Source organism: Notechis scutatus, chromosome 1 (assembly GCF_049901735.1).
Source record: "Notechis scutatus isolate UNSWTSFEM ecotype Mainland chromosome 1, rNotScu1.2, whole genome shotgun sequence".
Lineage (NCBI taxonomy): Eukaryota > Metazoa > Chordata > Lepidosauria > Squamata > Elapidae > Notechis > Notechis scutatus.
The window spans coordinates 200,468,825-200,490,187 of NC_142009.1; the positions used below are offsets into that span (position 1 = coordinate 200,468,825).

The 21,363-nt window shown below is 37.7% G+C and overlaps 1 protein-coding gene across 8 annotated transcripts in view; it reads right to left on the reverse strand.

Moving 5' to 3' along the window:
- Positions 1-21,363, reverse strand: part of FMNL2 (formin like 2) — a 192,957-nt gene that overhangs the window by 36,824 nt on the left and 134,770 nt on the right. For all 8 annotated transcript variants that reach the window (XM_087949987.1, XM_087949992.1, XM_087949990.1 and 5 more), the window contains exons 6-11: positions 20,353-20,505; positions 12,819-12,927; positions 11,367-11,443; positions 10,883-10,976; positions 4,135-4,209; positions 1,792-1,902 (exon numbers count right to left, since the gene is read on the reverse strand). In XM_087949987.1, coding sequence (XP_087806113.1) covers positions 1,792-1,902; positions 4,135-4,209; positions 10,883-10,976; positions 11,367-11,443; positions 12,819-12,927; positions 20,353-20,505 — 619 coding nt within the window. The remainder of the gene's footprint in view (positions 1-1,791; positions 1,903-4,134; positions 4,210-10,882; positions 10,977-11,366; positions 11,444-12,818; positions 12,928-20,352; positions 20,506-21,363) is intronic.

Sequence of the window (21,363 nt, forward strand, 5' to 3'; positions counted from 1 at the left end):
CACTTTTATCATCCATTATAAAACACTAAACTTTTATTTAAAAACATTTCTGAAATCAAAACTTTCTAATACATCTTTTTTATCTCCCTCTGAACATGCATACTTTAAAATTCACTATTAAATTTTTATTAAATCACTCCCTCCAAGTTACCCTCATAGAGTAATTTTTCTTCTTCTTATATATATATATATATACTAACTCTAAACTTTTAAAAAACTTTTTATCAGTTTGATATTTGTAATTGAAAGAAAGTCTTAATCTAAAGTTTTAAAAAGTATTTTCCTTCATATATAATGCTTAAGTGATTTCTAAAGTTTGTAATATATTATTGAAAGTATATTTGAGAGTATCTGTGTTAAGAGAAAGTTAATTAAGTTATGAGTTCCTCTTGACTGTCGTTTCTCAGTCACATCCGTATTGTATTTGCCTATACTACTGCTTATTATTATTCCCTCTAAATCACTGCTACCAAGAAGGCAGTTATCAACTGAGTTTTGTAGCTCAACAACAGGGACAGCAATGAGCGAAATGCTCAGAAGACAATGACTGAGCATGTTCTAACACTTCTTTCTGAAAAGAAGGATCAGTACAAGAAGCATGGGGAATTACTAGTACTCTTGAAATGTAGCCAACTATATCAGCAGCAATCAGCGAAGAGGAGATGCACGTAATACATAGTTCCCTACAACACAAGTCTGTGCAACATATGGTTTCATTCACTTCTCTTGGCACTGTAAATGGGTGGCGAGTCACTTCCTTATAAAATGCAGAGACCCACTCTGTAAAAGTTCATAGATGGAGTAAAAACACTGAACATTCAACACATAAAAAAGAGCACCAGTTACCCAGATGAGTGATCCATAGGACATGAAGAGGTATCACAGCATCAATGAGAAAGGAACAAGAGAAAATAAGGAGTCCATAATGATGATTTTTGAAGAAGGAGAAATCATATAGCTTGTCCACTATTGTAACTGCTTTTTAACAGCAATATTTTTTTTAAAAAAAGGCAGCTTAAAACAAGCATCTGATAGAATATAAGATATAATACTGCACAAGGTGCATCTTTTTTACTAATGCAAAAATTTAAACAACTATTTAAAACTCCATCCTCCACTCTTTGTAAGAACAGGAAAGTGTGGTATGTGATTTTAGAGTTGTCTGTTTATTGGATTATTTTTATAATATGATTGTATTTAAGAATGGTCAACACTTGGCAATTGCTGAAAATAATTCAGGTAGTCCTCGACTTACAATAGTTCATTTAGTGACTGTTCAAAGTTACAATGGCACCGAAAAAAAGTGACTTATGACCATTTTCACGGTTATGACCTTTGCAGCATCCCCATAATCATATGATCAAAATTCAGAAGCTTGGCAACTGATTCATATTTATGACAGTTGCAATGTCCTGGAGTCATGTGATCACCTTTTGTGACCTTCTCACAAGCAAAGCCAATGGGGAAGCCAGATGCACTTAACAACTGGGTTACTAACTTATCAACTGCAATGGTTCACTTAACGACTGTGTCAAGGAAGGTCGTAAAATGGGGCAAAACTCCCTTAAGAAATATCTCACTTAATAGAAATTTTGGGCTCAATTGTGATCCTAAGTCGAGGACTACCTGGAATAATGTAAAAACAAAAGGCCTCCCTGTGGTTATTAATATGGCAAGTGCCAATTATCTCTCTGTATGATCAGATCCGAGTGCAATGCCTAATAGTCTCAAATATCACAATAGTCCCCGTTTCTAAAGGACACAGAATAATCCAAAGCTGAATGTACTTACATCCAGATATTCATCAAGGCCTAGCTTTGTAAATTCATACTGGAGATGAACTCTGAAATTCATATCTTCTACCGAGTGTACTACTATGTTGATGAACTGCATGCACGCCACCTGCCAAGAGAAAAAAATTGTCATAATAAGGTGCCCTATATATTTTTTTTATCTCACCACAACTCCAAGGTTACATCTAAGATTTAGGCAAGGATAGAGAGAAGCAAAATTATACAAATGCAGTTAAAGAATCCTTGCAGAAATTATATTTATCAACGCTGTGCCCGGATCCAGATTCCAAGCTACCTGATCCCATAAAAAGACTTGTTTGGTTTTAAGGGCTCCCTGAAAAGTGTTATGCGCAATTCATCGCTTTCCAAATGATATTTTGCTCTTCCAGTTGGAATTACTGTACGGCTGTAATTCCAAGTTGGAAAGTGGATTCCTGATCAAAGGGTGAATCAAACCCATTCAATATGTCCCATAATGGAGATGTATTCAACAAGACCTTCTCCTAGGAAGTGAGTACAGAACTGCAACAACCTTCTGATGTCCATTAATCATTACATTTTATGAAGTACAAGTGAAACACCGTGTGTGTTTTATAATTCTGCAGCAACACTGAACAAATGATAACTAATACTCGCAGGAATAATTCAAAGTTCTAAACCTCAGGCGCTTCGACCTAAATATATTCAGCTGAGCAAGACAGCAGTGTCCAAAAAAAAAAATAAAAAAAATCAAGAAGCATAGCCCTGAGGTAAAAATCATTGGGAAAAAAAAACATTTTTCTATTTCTCTAACTATAGGACAGCTGTAGAGAATAATGGAAATGAGGCATGACAGAATAATTCAAAAGTTTCTATAAGTCAGGATGTTACTTTTCTTGATGCAGTAAGCAATGACAGGTCTTTAAACTTCCTGTCATCAAAGCTCGCATTTCACTTTGCTAGCTTTGGCTGCAAATCTGAAACCTGACTTGATACAAACCACTACAGCAAAAAATGGTCTTGATCAAGTAAGTAGCTACTGGGGAAGGGGGGTGGCGCTATGGACAAATCCAGATTTCCACACTAATCATACACCTCAGTAAGGAGTAGGAGCTATTGGCTACTGAAGCAAAGTATCTGGAGTGTTTTAAAAGCACTCTGTCAAGCTCACTGGCTTGACAAGAACAGCTGGGTCTCTTCAAGATCTCCTTCTGTTCTTTGTATCATGAAAAGAGCTGTCCAGGATTCATGTCTGGCTAAAAACAGTTTAAAGAGATCATTTCACTGACATGTCACCCTAATTGCTCAAGTTTCTGCAATATGAAAGAACCCCCAGAAAAAATTAGAAACTAAAATGGTTACATAATGAAAGAGGACTCAGGAGATCATAATACAATGTTCCAGGTTTTTCTGGCATACAGCATGTTTGCTTCATACCTACACATGAATTTACCATAGTATCCAAGCATGTGCCGTTAATTCTCAACCACACCTTCCACAAAACCATTGCATTGAATCACAGCAAGGAAGGTAAATGAAATTGATAAATCAATCAAGACATGCAAATGCTAACTTAAACCCAAGATGCCAGTTTCCTAATTCTTCTATATATTGTAAAATATATATCTCAATGGTAATTTAAAGCATGTCTTTATTTTGCAAATAACAGCATAATGTGCTGTTCTAAAGAATGCCAGGATTTTTCACCTTGTCTTATTTTAGGCACTATACTGCTGGGAGAAATGTAACTACTTAGATTTCTTTGCTCCCAATTTTCCACCAACTATTACAAAGAAAGGCAAGGGAATATCCCAGCAAACTACTGAATAGGTTCTGAAGTTTAATCCAATACAAAGATAATGTCAAGTCTCCTTCAAGTTGATTTTTACTCCAAGTGACTTCGTGGATTTGTCTATGTAATGTTCTTAGCAGCAATATTCTTCTATGATGTTTTTTTGTCTTTCCGATCTAGCTTACAATCCTGCTATTTATTCCCTTGAGGTCTCCCCTCCAAGTGTTAACACCACGGTAGTGCTTAGCTTCTTTGTTCAGAAAAGGTTGGCTGGATGCTTGGCTGAAGAAAGACAAATATTCACATGCTTAATACTTCTTGAAGTATGACAGAAGAACATTCATTTTCATTCTTCTACTCCAAATGCTCTTTCTTCCCCTTCCCCCTGTTTTTAGGCCTATTTAGTCACTGCTCCATTGATAGCAGAGTTCATATTGTGTATTAGAATTGTGTTCCTCTCGCTTCAAAAGAGAACTCAATAACCTGGGGGTGGGAAAGGAATATGGCCCAGAATATGAAAGCTGAGGGAGAAGTCACACATTTGTAAACAAAATATATGCACACACCTACCATGAAATCTATATTATTATCTTCATTTCGAAAATGTTCCATCAACTTCTCAAACCGCTGTTTTTCCCCACAAACCTGAAAAGAAATTGCAGAGTGATTCTACTATGTATCAATTCATTAGGAAACATGCTATAACATCATCAAACCATTTTAACATAGAAATATACAGAATTAGAGGGAATGTTGCCCTGGACAAATAGATATTGACAACTGGTTCATCCATTAAGGCTAGGAAGCGATAAAAGGAAACCAGGCCACCAAAGAACATGATCACTGGACACCATCAAAGCTGACACCAGCCAGAGCAGAAAAACTCAGAGAAGTAGTGCATGATCGGACGATGTGGCAAGATCTGGCCCATAGAATCGCCAAGAGCTGGACCTGACTGAATGGATAACATCATCATCGAACTATAGTCCAGTTCCAAAAGAAAAAGCCTTCAATTCACATACTCCTCCTTCAAAATTAGTAATATTTTTTTACTTAAATTTGCATTTATTCGGATTAACTTTAAGTCAAAGGGAGAAACAAAATATCATTTGCAACTGTTGACTACGTTACAAGAGAACATAAGGAATTATCATCTAAAAATGCCATTTCAGACCAATGTCTTTAAATATCCCAATGTTTGTCAAAACATTCTCAAGTGTATGGCTTGTAACCCTTTTAGAAACCAGTATTTATTTATTTACTTACTTACTCCAATTTAGATGCTGTTCCAATCACACTGACTTTGATAAGCCCGTACACAAGACAAAAACAAAACAAAACAGGAAAACAATCCAATAACAACGGTGCCTCTCAATTACTTTTGTGCACCTCTGTATGTTTTTAAGAAAACAAAAACAATAAACAGGCAAGCAAACATCCTTTGTACATCGAACATTCACATGCATAGACAGAAAGCAGCTTTTTACGTATACAGTAAGTTTTGGATTCCAAAATGAGTTTCCAGGCTGTATCCACACATATTCCCTTGCCATATGGAAGAGATGAGAAGCTTTAGTGTCCATCTTCAACTACTTATAATAGAGAGCATGGGGGGTGGAGGGGCAGTGGCAGTGGCAGTGGGTGGGACCAGAAAAATGAACCCCATCCCATTTTCTGTCTCTTGTAAGTGTCATCCAATGCCCCTATGGTGTTTTCTTATTGCCTAGTTGGGCCTTCCATTCTGATGTTGACTTCTCCTGATTACTTTTTTAGAATTCTTTTTAGAGATTTAGAGATTATAGATTTTTATTTTAGTGTTCATTTTAACTGTAGGTACTTAGGAAACCATTCTTAACCCTGGCTTTAACAAATATATTATTTCATCAATTGCTGAGTAAAATAGGAGAAAGAAAATTAACCATTTTTCCCAATAAAATTAAGTTTCCGGGCATAAGGTCCCTACTGTTCTTATTAGACTCCAGAATTAAGCATGAAATAATTTATTTGTTCCAAAAGAATTGGATTATCATATGTATTACAACTTCTAGAAATTATTATATGCATAATTATTAGACTGAACTGTAACCTTAAACACAACATTTTCCTTCCTTCAGTTTATTTTATTTATTTACTTACTTATTTACTCAGTTGTATATATTTTGACACGAATTTAAGTATACTAAATTGAGAGCAAAATTTCAAAATTTCAATCCTTTTTAGTAAATATGTTTGGAATTGGAATGTTAATGAAAACAGAATTACAACTGCCTATTTAAATATGGCACATAATATTTTAATAAGTTCTTTTTCACAAGAGATATAGACCAACATGCACCTGCCAAAAATAATCTAAGGAGTAATAATACCTGGTATAAATTGCTTTTATATTTGGGCAAAACAACTGTTGTGATTGTTAAGTGTGCTGAATGATGTGGAATGAGATTTTGTGTGAATGTGGCAATCTGATACTGCAATTTGAAATACTTGGATCATGTGTGTGTCATAAAGAAATAGGAGACCAAATGGGCAGCCATGCTTCAATACTTTTCCCTAGCTATTACTAACAATACCTGAAGGTGGGGAAGAAATCCCAACATATGAAAGTGTTAAAATGATCCATTGTTAAATTGCTTATTTAAACATTAATATAGCACTTTACTAAATATTTTATCTATCTCTCTGTCCCTCCTTCCCTACCCCCCCCTTCTGTATGGTGATTTCACAATAATCCCTTTTTATTCTTAACATAATGGTCTGGTGTAATCCGCCAATTTTACTCCAGGGGTGGGCTGTTTTGAGAGAACGTTTCTTATAGATTGCCATGAAGTCCCAACAGTTTGTTGAAGCAACAAAAGCCCAATTTTCTTGACATTTCTGCTTAGGCAAAGAGTAATTTACTAGGCTGAAAACATTTTCTGTTTTAATCGATTTTTTTTTAAAAGAAAAATAAATTGGCCATATCAATTACAGATTACAACTTCAGAAATTGGCTCAGGTCTTATGTACTGGTTCTAAAATCCTAAAATTAAATATCTACACTTAATGATCCACAAAGATAAAGCTCGTTGGCAGTAAATTCTTCTCCTGACATACCCTTCATAGTTTAAATCTCTATTCATCTCTGTATCAATCCCAGATTCAAGAATATCCTTTTACGTGCTTTGGGAGAAGCAAGAAGGAAAAACTAAGAGCTAAAATCCATGAGCTGATCTTCGGAAACTTCCTATCACTGACTCAACATCCTGGTGCTTCACAATGTTAATGATATCTGGGTCATCTCTGACAATTTCAGTGTAATTTTCTTCCAAGCAGTTATATTGAGAATGGCAACCACTTATTTCTACCGTTATCTTATCTGAAGATAAAATGGGTTGATGGGCACCACAATGCCATGAAAAACAGAAAAAGGCCACTTCATAAAACATACTGATCTAATTTATATCTTTGAACATTTTTACTTTATGTCGGACACAATGGACAGAATTTTCAAAAAATCAAAAGTTGATAAAGAAGCTAAACAGAGCTGTGTATACGAAATAATGTACTAAAATGCCCCTAACTGATACCTAGCGCAATGACTGTTTTCACACATTATACTTAACCACAGAGGCTGATTAGTTGGCTTATGCTTGAGCACAGATTCCTCAATCATGAAGCTAGGAATCATCATTTATTTACAATTACGTTAACCAAATAGAGAACAAACAATATTTTGGTCTGGAGTTAATCAGAAGATATAGACATACCATAGCTTATTTTACATCAACTTTAGTAAGTAATCAATCTTTACTCCTTGCGTTTCAGGACTGGAAACAACTCAAGTAACAAAAATCCAAGCGTTCTGATTAACACAAAAATTCCAGGGAATATTTTTATATATAATAACTCTGGGGCAGCAAAACTGTTCTCCATTCTTTACTTTTTCTCTGCTGCAGAATGGAAAAATACTTGCCTGTTTTATGAAGGACATGTAGTCTGAATCTGTTGTCATTCTTTTTTTAACTCTCAACTTTTCTATCTTTCCGATTAGCTTAAATATATTTTTGTCTTTTATTTAGAATTTGTTAAAAATTTAAATACGCTTATTATTTGTTTATAAAACTACCATGGAATGGATTACCGATGCTCCTGATTTGAAAAAAAAAAAAAGGTGGGGGGAAGCATTGGCTACAGGCAGGTGTATTTGTGTATTTATGCATTTAACATGTTATACCACCTTCAAGTAGAAGTCATAGGGGTTTTATTGGAGGGGGCGAGGTTTCTATGAGGGAGAAATTATTTTATTAATGACATTTTATTTTAAAAATAATCCAAATTTAAATTTCTGAATTAAATAATGTATAAAAATATTACGGTTAGCAATATTATATGGGAATGGATATCATCTTCACTAAAAAGGTTTACCACTGGAAGAATAATATTTTTATTAATTAAAAAAATAAATCAAAATTGAACCCATATATATAAGCCCAGATATTCAGAAAAGAAAAAAAGAATATAATGTATTGTGAAGTTTCAGCAGGGTTGATTACGATGATATAAAACAAAAATGAACTCATGTCACAATATTTAAGATAACTGCAATATTTTTGTAATTTATTTATCCCAGGATGTTTTAAAGGGAGGATTAAATTAGATTAAACTACTAGAACCAGTTCCAAATGTCTGCTTGACTTCCTGCCTATTCAGTTGTTCATAAACAAAAAGTTAATAGGTCTTCATTTATCATTCTAATAAAGTAAAGACCTTTCCTGTTCTTTTGATGCTCTATGGATAACAATACTGATGTGTAATAAATGTAAATCTGTGATAGGGGAGAACATATATTAATAGACACATATATTAAACATATATTAATAGACACTTTTTTCAGTGACAATATATTTAGATGCCTTTCTGGGCGAGCTTTATTCCTGCAATAAATGAAAAGTTCTTCCTAAACATTTGTAGGACAACCAGATGTCTTCTCTCGAGAAACTCCTCTCTCTTCTATGTCATCAATATTATAATTTTCCAGCACTTAAACTGAAAAAAGTTGTTACCGAGGAAATGATCCTCCAGCACTCTATTCCTACCCTGCCATTAGGACAGTGTGCTGGCTACAACACTCAGTTACTGAATATTGTCCAATACAGTAAGAAGTAAGAAAGAAGAAATAACAGCATCTGCATGAATTTTATTCACAGGCAGGCTTTGACAGAAGACCATAACGAAGTCTGCCCATTACAGTTGAATGTGGTAGTCGTTTTTGGCAAAAATGTTGTAGAATGTGGTCACATGACCACAGGATGCTGCAAACGGCTGTAAATGCAGCCCTGTGGCCAAGAGCCCAAAGTTAACTCACATGACTGTAGGGGGGGATGTCCGACCATCAGAACTTTGGAACCGGGTCCCCTGTTTCAGGTTGGCCGTAAGTCCAAATGGTCACTAAATCACCTATCATAACACAGGTTGTGTTCTCTCAAGAAACAGAGGGATCCCGACTTCCGGTTTGAGCTTCTTCAGCGACAGACCGAAACCTCGTCTCTGCGAGGCTTCGATCCGTGCTCGCTGCTGAAATGCCCCGAGCCGGCTGGTTTCGGGGCTAAGCCACCCCGTAGAGGTGGTGAAGAGGGGGGAGACTGCCAGCAGTGTTGAGGAGAGCCGCATCTCTCCTCCTCAGCTGGCCATTACTCCCTTTCCCAAAGGCAGTTGCAGCGGTGGTCAGAAATGGCCACCACAAAGAAGAACTCGACCGGAAAAGAATGTGCAGGAGGAAGATAAGAAGAGGAAGTTTTGGTTGACTGGGTCAAACAGCAAAAGCAACAAATAAGGTACCCTGGAATTGAAGCTGTTAAAAAACAATAACATTGTTCCCTAAGAAGATTTTTAAGCTGCGAAAGAGAGAGAAAAGGAAAAAGATTTGGTTTTATCCTTTTCCTATACTGACAGCTAAGAGACTTAAGCAAGAAATTGGGAAAAAAATCCACTTTGACATCAATAGGCATTTAATGCTGAAAATAAAAAGTCAAAGGGATAATAAAGATTTCTGGATAATTAAAAGCTTTTGAAAATAGGAAAGGAGAGAGGAAGAATAAAAGGGCAGGATATGGAAGGGAGGAGACTGCCTGGAATTAAAAAAGAACTTACAGCAAAATCTCAACAAGACTTCCAAAAGATACATTCTAACTGAAATATCGCAACAAAAACCCCAGGAAGACAAAGTCGAAAAAGAAATAAGAAGATATAACTCGGGACTATCTGGATTACTTGATGATTTCTGGATTTTTGGTTATTGTATTTGAATGACTAAAATCAATTGGGTGGTTATTTAAAACTTTTTAAAATGGCTCCACTTTTAGAAGAACTGAAAATGGAACTTAAAAGTACAAAGAAGATGCACAAGAAGGGAGAGGTTCTTTTGGCTTCGTATTTCAGTTTTTAGAAATGGAGATTTGGAATTATGAGAAACAAGAAGAAATGCCTGCAGAACAAGAAGATTGCGACAAAGAAGAAGCCATCTTTAATGAACAAGTAATCTTAGATGGGGGAAAAAGGAAAGGGGAGAAAGAGAATGGAAAGTTTAAGATTGGGAAAAACAACTCCAAAAAAAAAAATAGAGTGAAAAATAAGTATAAAATCAGAAAGCAACAGAAGAGGAAAATGCAGAAGAGAGAATTAGAACTAGAGAGAAAAGGGGGTAAAAGGGGGAGGGAGAAGATGAGAGGGAAGAAAGAAAGGAAAAGAAGTTATAAAGGACAGAAGCAAAATACAGAGAAACAGTCACCTGTAGTCACCTACATAGCTTTTCCCAATAGTTTTTGCACCAATCATCTGTGCTATCTTAAAAGTAAACAAGTGTAGAAGTGGGCAATTAGGACTCTAGCTCTGAAACAGAAATTAGACAACATTTATAATGACATGTTCATCTGTTTCTAATCAGCAGTCCTGAATAATTTAATTTTAGCATTTAAAGTGAATGAGAAAAAAACCAAAGCCAAATACTGGAATATATATTTCCCTTCTGAAATTGTCTTTTCATTTTGGTTGCTGTAAGCAAAGTGGGTCAAAAGAGGGGTGAACGACTGAGAGAAGATTGATCAAGAGCTGGCATATGAAAGATAGTGAGATATAAACCTTTTTTATAAACAAATGTGCATTACGAAGCAAAGTAACTTCACTTTCATCAGGATGCCTTTTTTGGGGGAACTGTGTTTAACTGGGTGTCCATATGTCCAACATGAAGAACTAGTTGTTTCAGAGGCAAAGGTCAACCACCAAGCTGCCACAGACCTTGTGCTAAGTAGGAAGCTCCCTCTGTCACAACTGAATGATTTACCTCTTTAAAATTGTCAAAGGCAGACAAAATGATTTCGTGCCCTCCTCGTACGAGACAAACAGCTGCCAGCAGTTCTAAGACCAACGCCTTTGTTCTGTGCAGAAAAGGGAGAGAAAACCCATTAGAACAACGTGATGACTCAGCTTTTGAAAGAGAGACCCAGCTGACACCTGAAAACAATATTCTGAATGTTGCTCTTTCAAAGGGTGATCCTGCCAACACCTTAAAAAAAAGAGAGATTTACAAATTATTCAGTACTTTCTTAAGCCCTGCACTAAAGTCTCCTGAAGTTTTTACATGAATGCAAATAGAACTTACAAAATCATTCCTAGGCCTATTAATGTCTAGAAAGTACAAAGTTTTGAAATTACAGCTATCAGAAACAGAACGGCATATAAATATAAAGTTCTTGCAGAATAATTTTTTAATAAAAAAAAAAAAACAATAGCCATATTTAAAAAATGAGCCCAAAAGAGACTTTTACCTGGGATTCTTGTTGTTCAGACTTAGTGCAATTTCGTTAACGGCATGGGGGTGCGACATAACCATATTGAAGCCATACTAAAATAAAAAAAACAAATTCAGCTGTTGCAACGTTTTTTTCTAAAAATGTAAAAAAATAATAAAAAGCAACTCTGGGCAATTTAGCATACATTCAGGGTGATACCTCTGCATCCATAAAGACTGGAATGTGTGAAAGGTATATACCCAATCTGTTACCATGTTTAGTATCTTTACTTAGCTTTGTCCTCTTTATACAGAACAAGCAAAATCAATTGTTGCTATGGCCAATAAGTACATATTAAATGACTTATTTTTAAAACACTGTAATGAATAGACACAGCAGTCATCACACGTCCCTTTCTTTCCTCAAAAAACAAGCAGCTTTCCCTGCTACTGCCTATCATGACTGTGATGGGGATGGACAGTTGCTTCCTTCCTAACACCAAAAATAGCACTCTGATTGAGCCCATCTACTTTGCTTCAACTATTTAGAAGTGGGTTCCCCCCCACACACACACACAACATTTCTGCTCTGAGGCCTGAAATGATGCATAAAGCTGGTCCTTGCTTAACAATGCTTGTCCAGCGACTGAACTTACAACACTGCCGTGGTCCCACAGTCATTTGATCATTTGCTGCCAACTTTGCTGACTTCCCACAAGCAAAGTCAGTGGGGAAGCTGGCAGAAGATCGCAAATGGTTGACCACGTTAACGCTGTGTGTAATGACGGCACAGGATTAACTTAACAACCACAACTAGATGTGCCAGAATTTCCAGCAATTAACAAACCAATCATGTAAATTTGCGCTTGATGGCCACATTGAACAGATGTGGAAATTCTGGTCCCGATTACCATCATTAACTGAGAATTACCTGTATACAGGTAGTCCTTGATTTACAACAGTTCATTTAGTGACAGTTCAAACTTACAACGGCACTGACAAAAGTGACTTATGACCGTTTTTCACACACGACCATTGCAGTATCCCCATGGTCACATAATCAAAATTCAGACACCTGGCAACTGACTCATATTTATGACTGTTGCAGTATCTCAGAGTCTACCTGATCCCCTTTTGTGACCTTCTGACACAAAAGCAAAGTCAATGGGGAAGCCAGATTCACTTAACAACTGGGTTACTAACTTAATCACCGCAGTGATTCATTTAACAACTGTGACAAGAAAGGTCATAAAATGGGGAAACCTCACTTCCCAACTGTCTCACTTAGCAACATAAATTTTGGGCTCAATTGTATTTGTCAGTCAAGGAGTAGCTGTATATATTTTTTCATGTGTCATAGAAATTCCTATTTTTAATAAAAGAAAACTTAAAGAGAGGGTTTTTTTCCCCCTTTGACTGAGAGAAGAAACCACATTATGGCCATGTTTCAGAATCTTCACCCACCAAAGAATTTCTAAAATTCAGCTACCTGATAATTCATGATGGCACGTAAACACATGATGCAGACATGAACATCATCCTTTTTACTCACTAATCTTGAATTTTTAAGAGTTCTTCTGCTGGGTAAGGTGTTATACCTATCAACAAAAAATAATTAGGTCAGCTACTTGGTTTTAATCATTTTTTTAAAAATCAGACTTTTTTAAGCTCTATAATCATCTGCAAACTTTTGCAAATAACCTCCTAATTAAGGACAATGCTGATAATCAATCTTCATAATAACCAATAGTGTTAATTACATTGTTCTTCTGTGGACTTTCAATTGCTGAAAAAATGCATTCCTCAGCAAAGTAAATTTTCTATCAGACCGACACTGCAGTGAAAGATCTTTTCCAATAATCATAACTGCAATATACTGTTTTATTATAGATGAAGAATTCGAAGGGCTTTGAGATTAGCACTGAGGTGCTAGAATACAATGATTCCCGGTTTTCCATTTCCGTGGAAGTCTTGCCCTCCACTATCTTTTTGAGATTAAGGAGAGAGATTTCTTTGCAAAAGGAAATTGAGTTCAAAAAGGCATGAACTTATTTGCCTTTTACTTTACTTTTAACATGGTGTCTGTCAGATCTTGGCAATCTGTCAGTGTGCACAATATACATAATTAATCACTGTTGTGCTGCTTAATAACCATCAAAACCATGTTTGTTCGGAGTACCTTTATCTGCCAGTCTCTAAGAATCACTCATCCTTCAACTATACACTGCTGAACAAGCCAGCATTGTTTTACTATTACTTGCTGTTTTTAATTGGTTATTAGCCTTCTTGAGCCACATGGGTGGCCACATAAACTGAAATAAATAAATATTCTTATTGAGAATATTTTACCAATCTATTCCATAATACAATCGACCCTATCTGGTCTCAAAAAAAGATAAGCAAGGCCAGTATTTGGAAGAGAGATCACCAGGAAAGCTAGACAAGGAAGTTGAAAAAAAAATCTGGTAAAAGACAATATCTATCCACATTTTTGTTGTATACTAAGACCTTAAGAGTTGACATGATAAAAATAACTTTCTACATAAAAAAATAAATCTGATGCAGGATTTAATTCTAATTGGAAACCATTCCTAGCTCCTAATATTATAGAGATGGATGGATGGATGGATGGATGGACATGCTCCAAACCAAACTATCTACAGAATTACTAGTATTACATACCTACTAATCTAATTTGCTGCTTACTGTTTATATGTTTGTTAGTACTTTATACTGTGCTAACCAAATCAGTTTAACATTTAATGGGGGTATTTATTATTATCTTTTGTTTCCTTAATTTCTGTATCTTTTTAGTACCTTCAGTGTCTTTTCATTTTATTTATACTCCTGACATATTAAATGAATTAATTTTAAAATGGGGGTGGGAGAGAAATTAGGAACTGAAAGTGAGTTTTACTACTTTTACTATTGCTGTGCCCATGACTCATCAAGGGTTGATTTTTTTTTATCTTCTCCATATCATCCATGTTCCCATAATAACAGACATAATGCCATGTCCATTGTGATGAAACTATTCCAGCAGATATTTCAGTCTCTTAAAAATACTCCTACATAGTCCTATTTTAAATGCATAGTCCTAGGCAAGAATCAGAAAATGTTTCAAAGCATTCTTTTTATTCTGTTCTCTTCCAAATGCAGTTTCTTGGGGAGGAATTCATTCCCAGAGATTCCAAGATAGTGGGAATTCTGGGAGTTGAAGTCCACACATTTTGAAGTGGCCAAATCTGAAAAACACTGGATTAGAAGTTCAACTGCATGCATGGGCTGCACTGCCCTCTCCTTCAAACAGTGCTTTGGGTCTATGCTCCAATGGGTTCCATCGGCTAATTGATTTCCCATTCATGGAAAACATGCTTTGTGTGCGCGAGAGTCCTGGCAAGCGCTTTTCCAAAACAACTTCTGACCTAATTCCAGCACAATGGAGTTCATTACATCCCAAGCCATTAGAAAAATAATACTTCTATTAGCACGTTTATCTTTAGTGTCAAACAATGAGGTACCATTCAACCTTGCCAAACAAAAGCTAATTAATCTAAAATGGGCTTAGCTTTCATTTTTCACACAGAAGATAAATATTAGCCATTGTACTAACTTATTTTGTAATGTAGTTCAGATGACCAGGAAGCAAGCCTTACAAAGGAGTACAAAGCCAAGACATATTGACATGGGTAGAATGAGCAATGTTTCAACCTCTAGACTGAAATCTTTAGAATAAGAAGAATACTAATGAATATACAAAATGATCCCAATACTGCAAATTTCCATTGGCAGCCAGTATCATGCAATCTCAAAAATCAGCCCAAATATCACAGCCTTTGGGCTCAAAAGATCTGCTTGTAAGCACTTTATATTCTGGCCTTTCCAACTCAGTGGTTGCCATAATCTAGCAGATGAGAAGGCAGTTCATGTCCTTTACACTTGGTTGAACACGGAATAAAAAAAATGCAGCAAAACTAATTTCAAAGTCTACTTCCAGAAGTGTTTGGAGAACTGCAATTGACACGGGCATTGGAATTACCCCTGCAGTTTTACAAGAAAAGTCACTGTTTTCCTCAAATGACATCGCTGCCTGCAATGCTAATAATAAAAAAGAAAAAAAGAAAAAAAATCAGGGCACCGTGTGTTAGCTGTGACTTAAATTTGCAGTAAACAGAAACCGCAAGCAATTGGGATCTTGTTTTGGCTTAAGATAAATGAGACTGTATTCTCTTCACTGAACATCCATTAAAGTGAGAAAAACACATCCTGGAGAATACATCTTATACCTGAGGTACACAAATAGGCTGTGCATCTTAGAACAATACACAACCCAGCACAATGAGAAAATAAATCATTTCCAACTCTTAACGTTAACCATCTGGATCAGGTTATATTTTACTTTGCAAAAACATGCATGCATGTATTTGAAATACTGAACAATTTCTATCAGTTGCCCTATCTATGTGGTGCTTTAATGCAACCAGAAACAATTAAAAATAGGAGCAATGGTGTATGTTTGCCATCTTGAATTATTCTAAAGAAATAAAGGCCAGATAGACAGATAGATAAAAATAAAAATAAAATTTGAATGTAAAAACAAAAATTAGAACTCTCCTGGACTGTAAGCTGAAGCAATGCCAAAGGCAGTTAGGTGAAGAGGAACTCTGGAGGCACTTGAAGTACAGGACAATGAATTATTTGGATGGCATTTGATGTGGATAAGTGTGATGGAGAAAGGGATCCCAACGGAGTGGGCCTGCTTAAATAATGAGATAAATAGATATGACGTGAGAAAAAAAAAGAAAAAACAGTGAACCTGGGAAAGAATGAGAAAGGAATAGAAACTGAAACTAATACTGAAAGTAGATAAAGTTTTCAGAAAGAAGGAATAGGAAAACCAAGACCAGAAAGAGTGAATTTAGATACTATTAGTCTGCATCTGAATGTTGCTTTTCAACAACAAATACAGATTCACAAATATTGAAAACATGTGTTGGCCATAGAACTGGTTTATTGCTTTTTAAAAATATATTTCATAAAAATGCAGCATTCCAAAACCACAAGTACTGTTCAAATAGATTTCCTAAGAATTATTAAATATTCTAAAAGGTAGTTTAACCCCAGAGAAAACTGTTCAAATAGCCAATCAGAAACGTTAAGCTATACTTTCAATAATGCCGCTTTCTTTTCCAAATTCTTCACTCAATTCTATAGCTAGTAGCCTAACCTTTATCTTTTATACCCTCATTTTAAATGAATACACTTCTTACAAATTATTCCTCTACAGACATCTGCTTTAAGCCCATTGATATATAACTTGATCAGGGTGGCATTCAAAAATCCCAGCCACCAGTTCGCTGCCCAGTTGCTGGGTGGGCGTCGCCGTGGTGGGCATGGCCTACCGGAACTTATGGGAGGGCCGTTTTTTGCCTACTGAAGGGTCCAGAGGCTTCCCTTGGGCATCTGGGAGGGCAAAAATGGCCTCACCCAGGCTCTGGAGGCCCTATGGAAGCCAGAAACAGGCCCGTTTCGCGACTTCTGGGAGGGCCCTTTTTCGCCTTGTCAAGGGTCCGGAGGCTTCCCTTGGGTCTCTGGGAGGGCAAAAATGGCCTCCCTGGGCTCTGGAGACCCTCCGGAAGCCATAAACAGGCCTGTTTCATGACTTCTGATACTTCGAGAGGGCCCTTTTTTGCCTTCCTCAGAGCCTGGAGGTTTCCCTTGGGCCTCTGGGAGGGCGAAAATGGCCTCCCCTGGGCTCTGGAGGCCCTCCGGAAGCTGGAAACAGGCCTGTTTCCAGACTTCCAGAAGTCCCGTTTTCCCCCCTCCTAGAGCCTCCGTGCAGATCCTGCACGTACCTGCATCGAAAATGGGCCACATGGAGACTCCTGGGAGGGGAAGGGCAGGATGGGCAGGGCCAGCCGGTCAGTTCAAATACCTTTTCGGCAAACCAGATGCAAATTTAACATCCGGTTCTCCGGAATCGATCTGACCCGGTAGAATCCCACCCCTGAATCTGACCATCTGTGGTTTACATGTGAAAAAAAAAATAACAGTGTTACTTTACTTTTATTCTGCTACTACACATTCTCATTTACTCTTGGAAGTTTTTAAAATAGGAGCAGTGAACTTAAAATGATGTGACATTTAATACCTACCACCTTCTGGGCGTGCATATGTATGTAACACATGCACACATCTTTATATCAATGTTGACTTCTGGCAGGTTCCTGAACAAGTCTCTTCAGTTTACTGGCAAGGTTTTTTGGAACCGGTTTCCCATGGCCTCCTTCTCAGGGCTGAGAGAGGGGGACTCACCCAAGGTCACCTGGATGGCTTTGTGCCTATGATAAGTCTAGAGTCTCACAGTATCCTGGTTCCTAAGTGGATGCCTTAACCACTATAACTACCTGGGCCCCATCTATATCCCATATGTATTTGAAAAGCAATGCCTCCACTGAATTAAAAAATTGTTGAGTTTGGGTATCAAGTTCCAAATCAACCTTGTAAAGTTGCACCACCATTAAAAACCCAACTAATCAAAAGCAGTTTTTTGTGTAGATCAGCATTTTCACACTGTTTTGGCTGTGTGTAAATATTCCCACAATGTCGGGAAGTGCTTCTAAGCAAACATGCACATATTGATGAACAGGATAGGCCACAATTAGCACAATGACCTTCACATGAGTCAAGCAAAGCTCAAGTTAGCTACAGGACCACATTCATATGAATTCGATAAATGTATTACCAAAAGCGTGCTATAAATACAATTGGGGGAAAATATAGTAGCAAACCTGTTGACGGGAAACAGCCATTTCTTACATATAACACTGGTGCTTTTATACCAAGAATCCATGGAGCTGAAAGCATGAACATTATATAATACTGTGTTTCTCCAACAATACGGCCTCCACCAATATGATTTCTAGGCATGAGGTGAAATTAAGCCCCGCCCCCAAAATTTAGGCCTATTTAATCCATGTGTTTCCCCGCCATTTCTCACATCGTTCATTAAAACTACACGAGATGAAGAGAAATGGGGCGGAAGGGGGGGAGAAAACTTGCCTTTAGGAGCACCCTGCATGTACCCCAGACGAGAATACCGCAATCTACTACCAATAGAACATCGGCCGATAGAAGCTCCCGAAGGCAGAGTCACCAGCCGCTTCTATCGTCTGGTAGAAGCGGCCTCGGGCGAACCCACGTGCACTCCCTCGCCACAAAGCCCTTTCTATTGGCCATGGAAGCTCCCCAAAGGCAGAGTCACCAGCCGCTTCGGGGCGAGGTGTGGCTGCCCGCGGAGCGCTCCTGACAGGAGCACCCCACGCACACTCCCCTTGCCACGAAGCTGTTTCTATCAGCCGATGGAAGCTCCCCAAAGGCAGAGTCACCAGCTGCTTCTATCAGCTGGTAGAAGCGGCCAGAGGCGAACGCCCACATGCACTCCCCTTGCCACAAAGCCATTTCTATTGGACGATGGAAGCTCTCCGAAGGCAGAGGCACCAGCTGCTTCTATCGGCCGGTAGAAGCGGCCTCAGGGCAAGTGCCCCACGCACACTCCCTTCATCCTGAGACCGCTTCTACCGGCCGATAGAAGCGGCTGCTGACTCTGCCTTTGGGGAGCTTCCATTGGCCGATAGAAATGGCTTCGTGGTGAGGGGAGTGCATGTGGGCGGGTGCTCGCCTCGAGGCTGCTTCTACCGGCTGATAGATTTCCTCTCCCACGCGCACCCCCACCTAGAGTGGCCCATGTGCACTCAACTCTCCATGAGGCCGCTTCTACCGGCTGATAGAAGCGGCTGGTGACTCTGCCTTTGGGGAGCTTCCAATAGAAGTGGAGAGGTGACTGCGCATGGAGCACTCTAGGTTGGGGTGCGTGTGGGGGAGGAAATTAAGTCACCCCCGAAAAGATGTCCTAGCCGTTTTTTGGGGGCTCAAAAAAATATAAGACCCGGCCTTATTTTATGAGAAACACGGTAGATGATTTTTTTTTAATGGTCTGGAAGTGGTGTGACTGTGACATCATGAATCATTGAAAGAGAAAGGGAAGCCAAAACCTAACAGCTATTGTGGGAGGATTGTGGGAGCCACAAAAGGATTGCTGTGGAAGTCACATGAAATTGACACGCTAAAAGTTGCCTACCCCATCCTTTGTGAGGATCAATAAAACGTTGCTACAATACAGCCAACTACTGATCAAAAATTACTACTTTATATGATAGCTACAGGACTATGAGTCGCAATGAATAAATGGAACCCTTTAAGATGAACTCAATCTTAATGAAATTCCTGTATGTGAAATTATTGAATAGTATGTTCCTTCTCTAGTATTGAAGCTGCAATCCCATAAGCTTATATCAAGACTAATTCTTAAGGAGATAATAGTGATCACATGCATGGGTTTATGTTCAGAACTGTAGATTTACAACATATTTATATACAATCATGGACCATGCCCCCCTCCCCACCAAAATGAAGCAGATTTCTATGAGGATCCAGTTTGGTGCAATAGTTAAAGCACCCAGCTAGAAACTGGAAGACCGTGGGTTATAGTTCAAGTTTCTTAGGCGCAAAACCAGCTTGGTGACTTTGGGCCAGTCACTCTGTGTTGGCACGCAAGGGGAAATTCTCTTGTCATTGCTCTGCCCAATCAACTAAGATTGTGTAGTTCAGGGGTCTTCAAACTTGACAGCTTTAAGACTTGTGGACTTTAATTCCCAGAATTCCTCCTCCAGTCATGTTAGCTCAAGAATTATGTGAGTTCAAGTCCACAACTCTTAAACTTGCCAAGTTTGAAGACCCTTGATATAGTGTAAAGATAAATGATTTCATTGCAGGTGAAGAACATTTTGATGGTTTGACAACAGGTTATACCGACCAGTGATATCAAGACATCATCAAGATGGGAAGCACTAAAGTTGCCCAATTAAAGGAAGAAATGTAAAGGCTTGAAAAACCTATTTTGCCTTTTAAGTTCTACAAAATGCAAGAACACCACAAAGTCAATTTTATTTCTTCCATCTTACCTTAGAGTAGAATGCCTGCTGGAACAGGAAATACTATTGCCAATTGGAGAAGGTAAGTTGCTTCCTCGATGGAGATCTTCAATCGATCGACTCCATGGTTTAGATTTATCCACTGAATTTTCCATATTATTTTCCAAGCTTTCAAAGTCAAACCTGAAAAGAAATAGACACTTCATATGCCAATGAGGAGGAGGAGACTGCATTTTTTTCCCTGCTACAGAACTCAGAAATGTCCCAATAGATAACATCAATAAAGGGGTAGAGAACCATATGAATACATTTTCCTTTGGGCTGAAACTCAATTCTGGTTTCACAATAAACCTGGACCTTGAAATGGGGGGAATAAAAGGCTGTCAGGAGGAAAGTCACACAACTTTACAGGGACCTAATTTCAAGTTTGTTTAAATTCTTGGAAGACAAAACAAGCTTCCCATATTATAATATAGATGAAATGTCAAGAATGCATTTTCTTTTAAAGATAAATAAATGATGTATTCTAATTACTTTCAACTGTCAATATGCAATGGAAATGTTTTTTTTTTCCAATATGTTGGCCAAGGCGAAATTCCAAACATATGTAATACATTACTGTAATCATGACTGTAATATTCTATTGTTTGGTTTATTTCTCAAACCTTGTCTAATATACTGCTGGTTGAAAGGAGAATCATGCCAGCCTCTTCCACAGACTTTGAGGCTATTTCTCATACTTAGTATGTGAGGAAGAATGGACAGTAAGAAAGGCTACTTACTTTTATCTGAGTGGCCAGTTCACACAGAACCTTACAACATAATATGGTTTGTCGGTTTTTTTGTTCACTATGATGTGCAAAACTCATCTGCATGATTTGTAAACTATGGCTTCTTTTTGCAGACAGATTCACGCATCACATCAAAGAATCCCAAACAAACCATATTATTGTTCAGCTTTATGTGAGAATGCAGCTGTTGTTTTTAAAGTCACTTGCTTTTCTGTCATGTGCCATTCTTCTTACCTCGTTTACTCTGTTA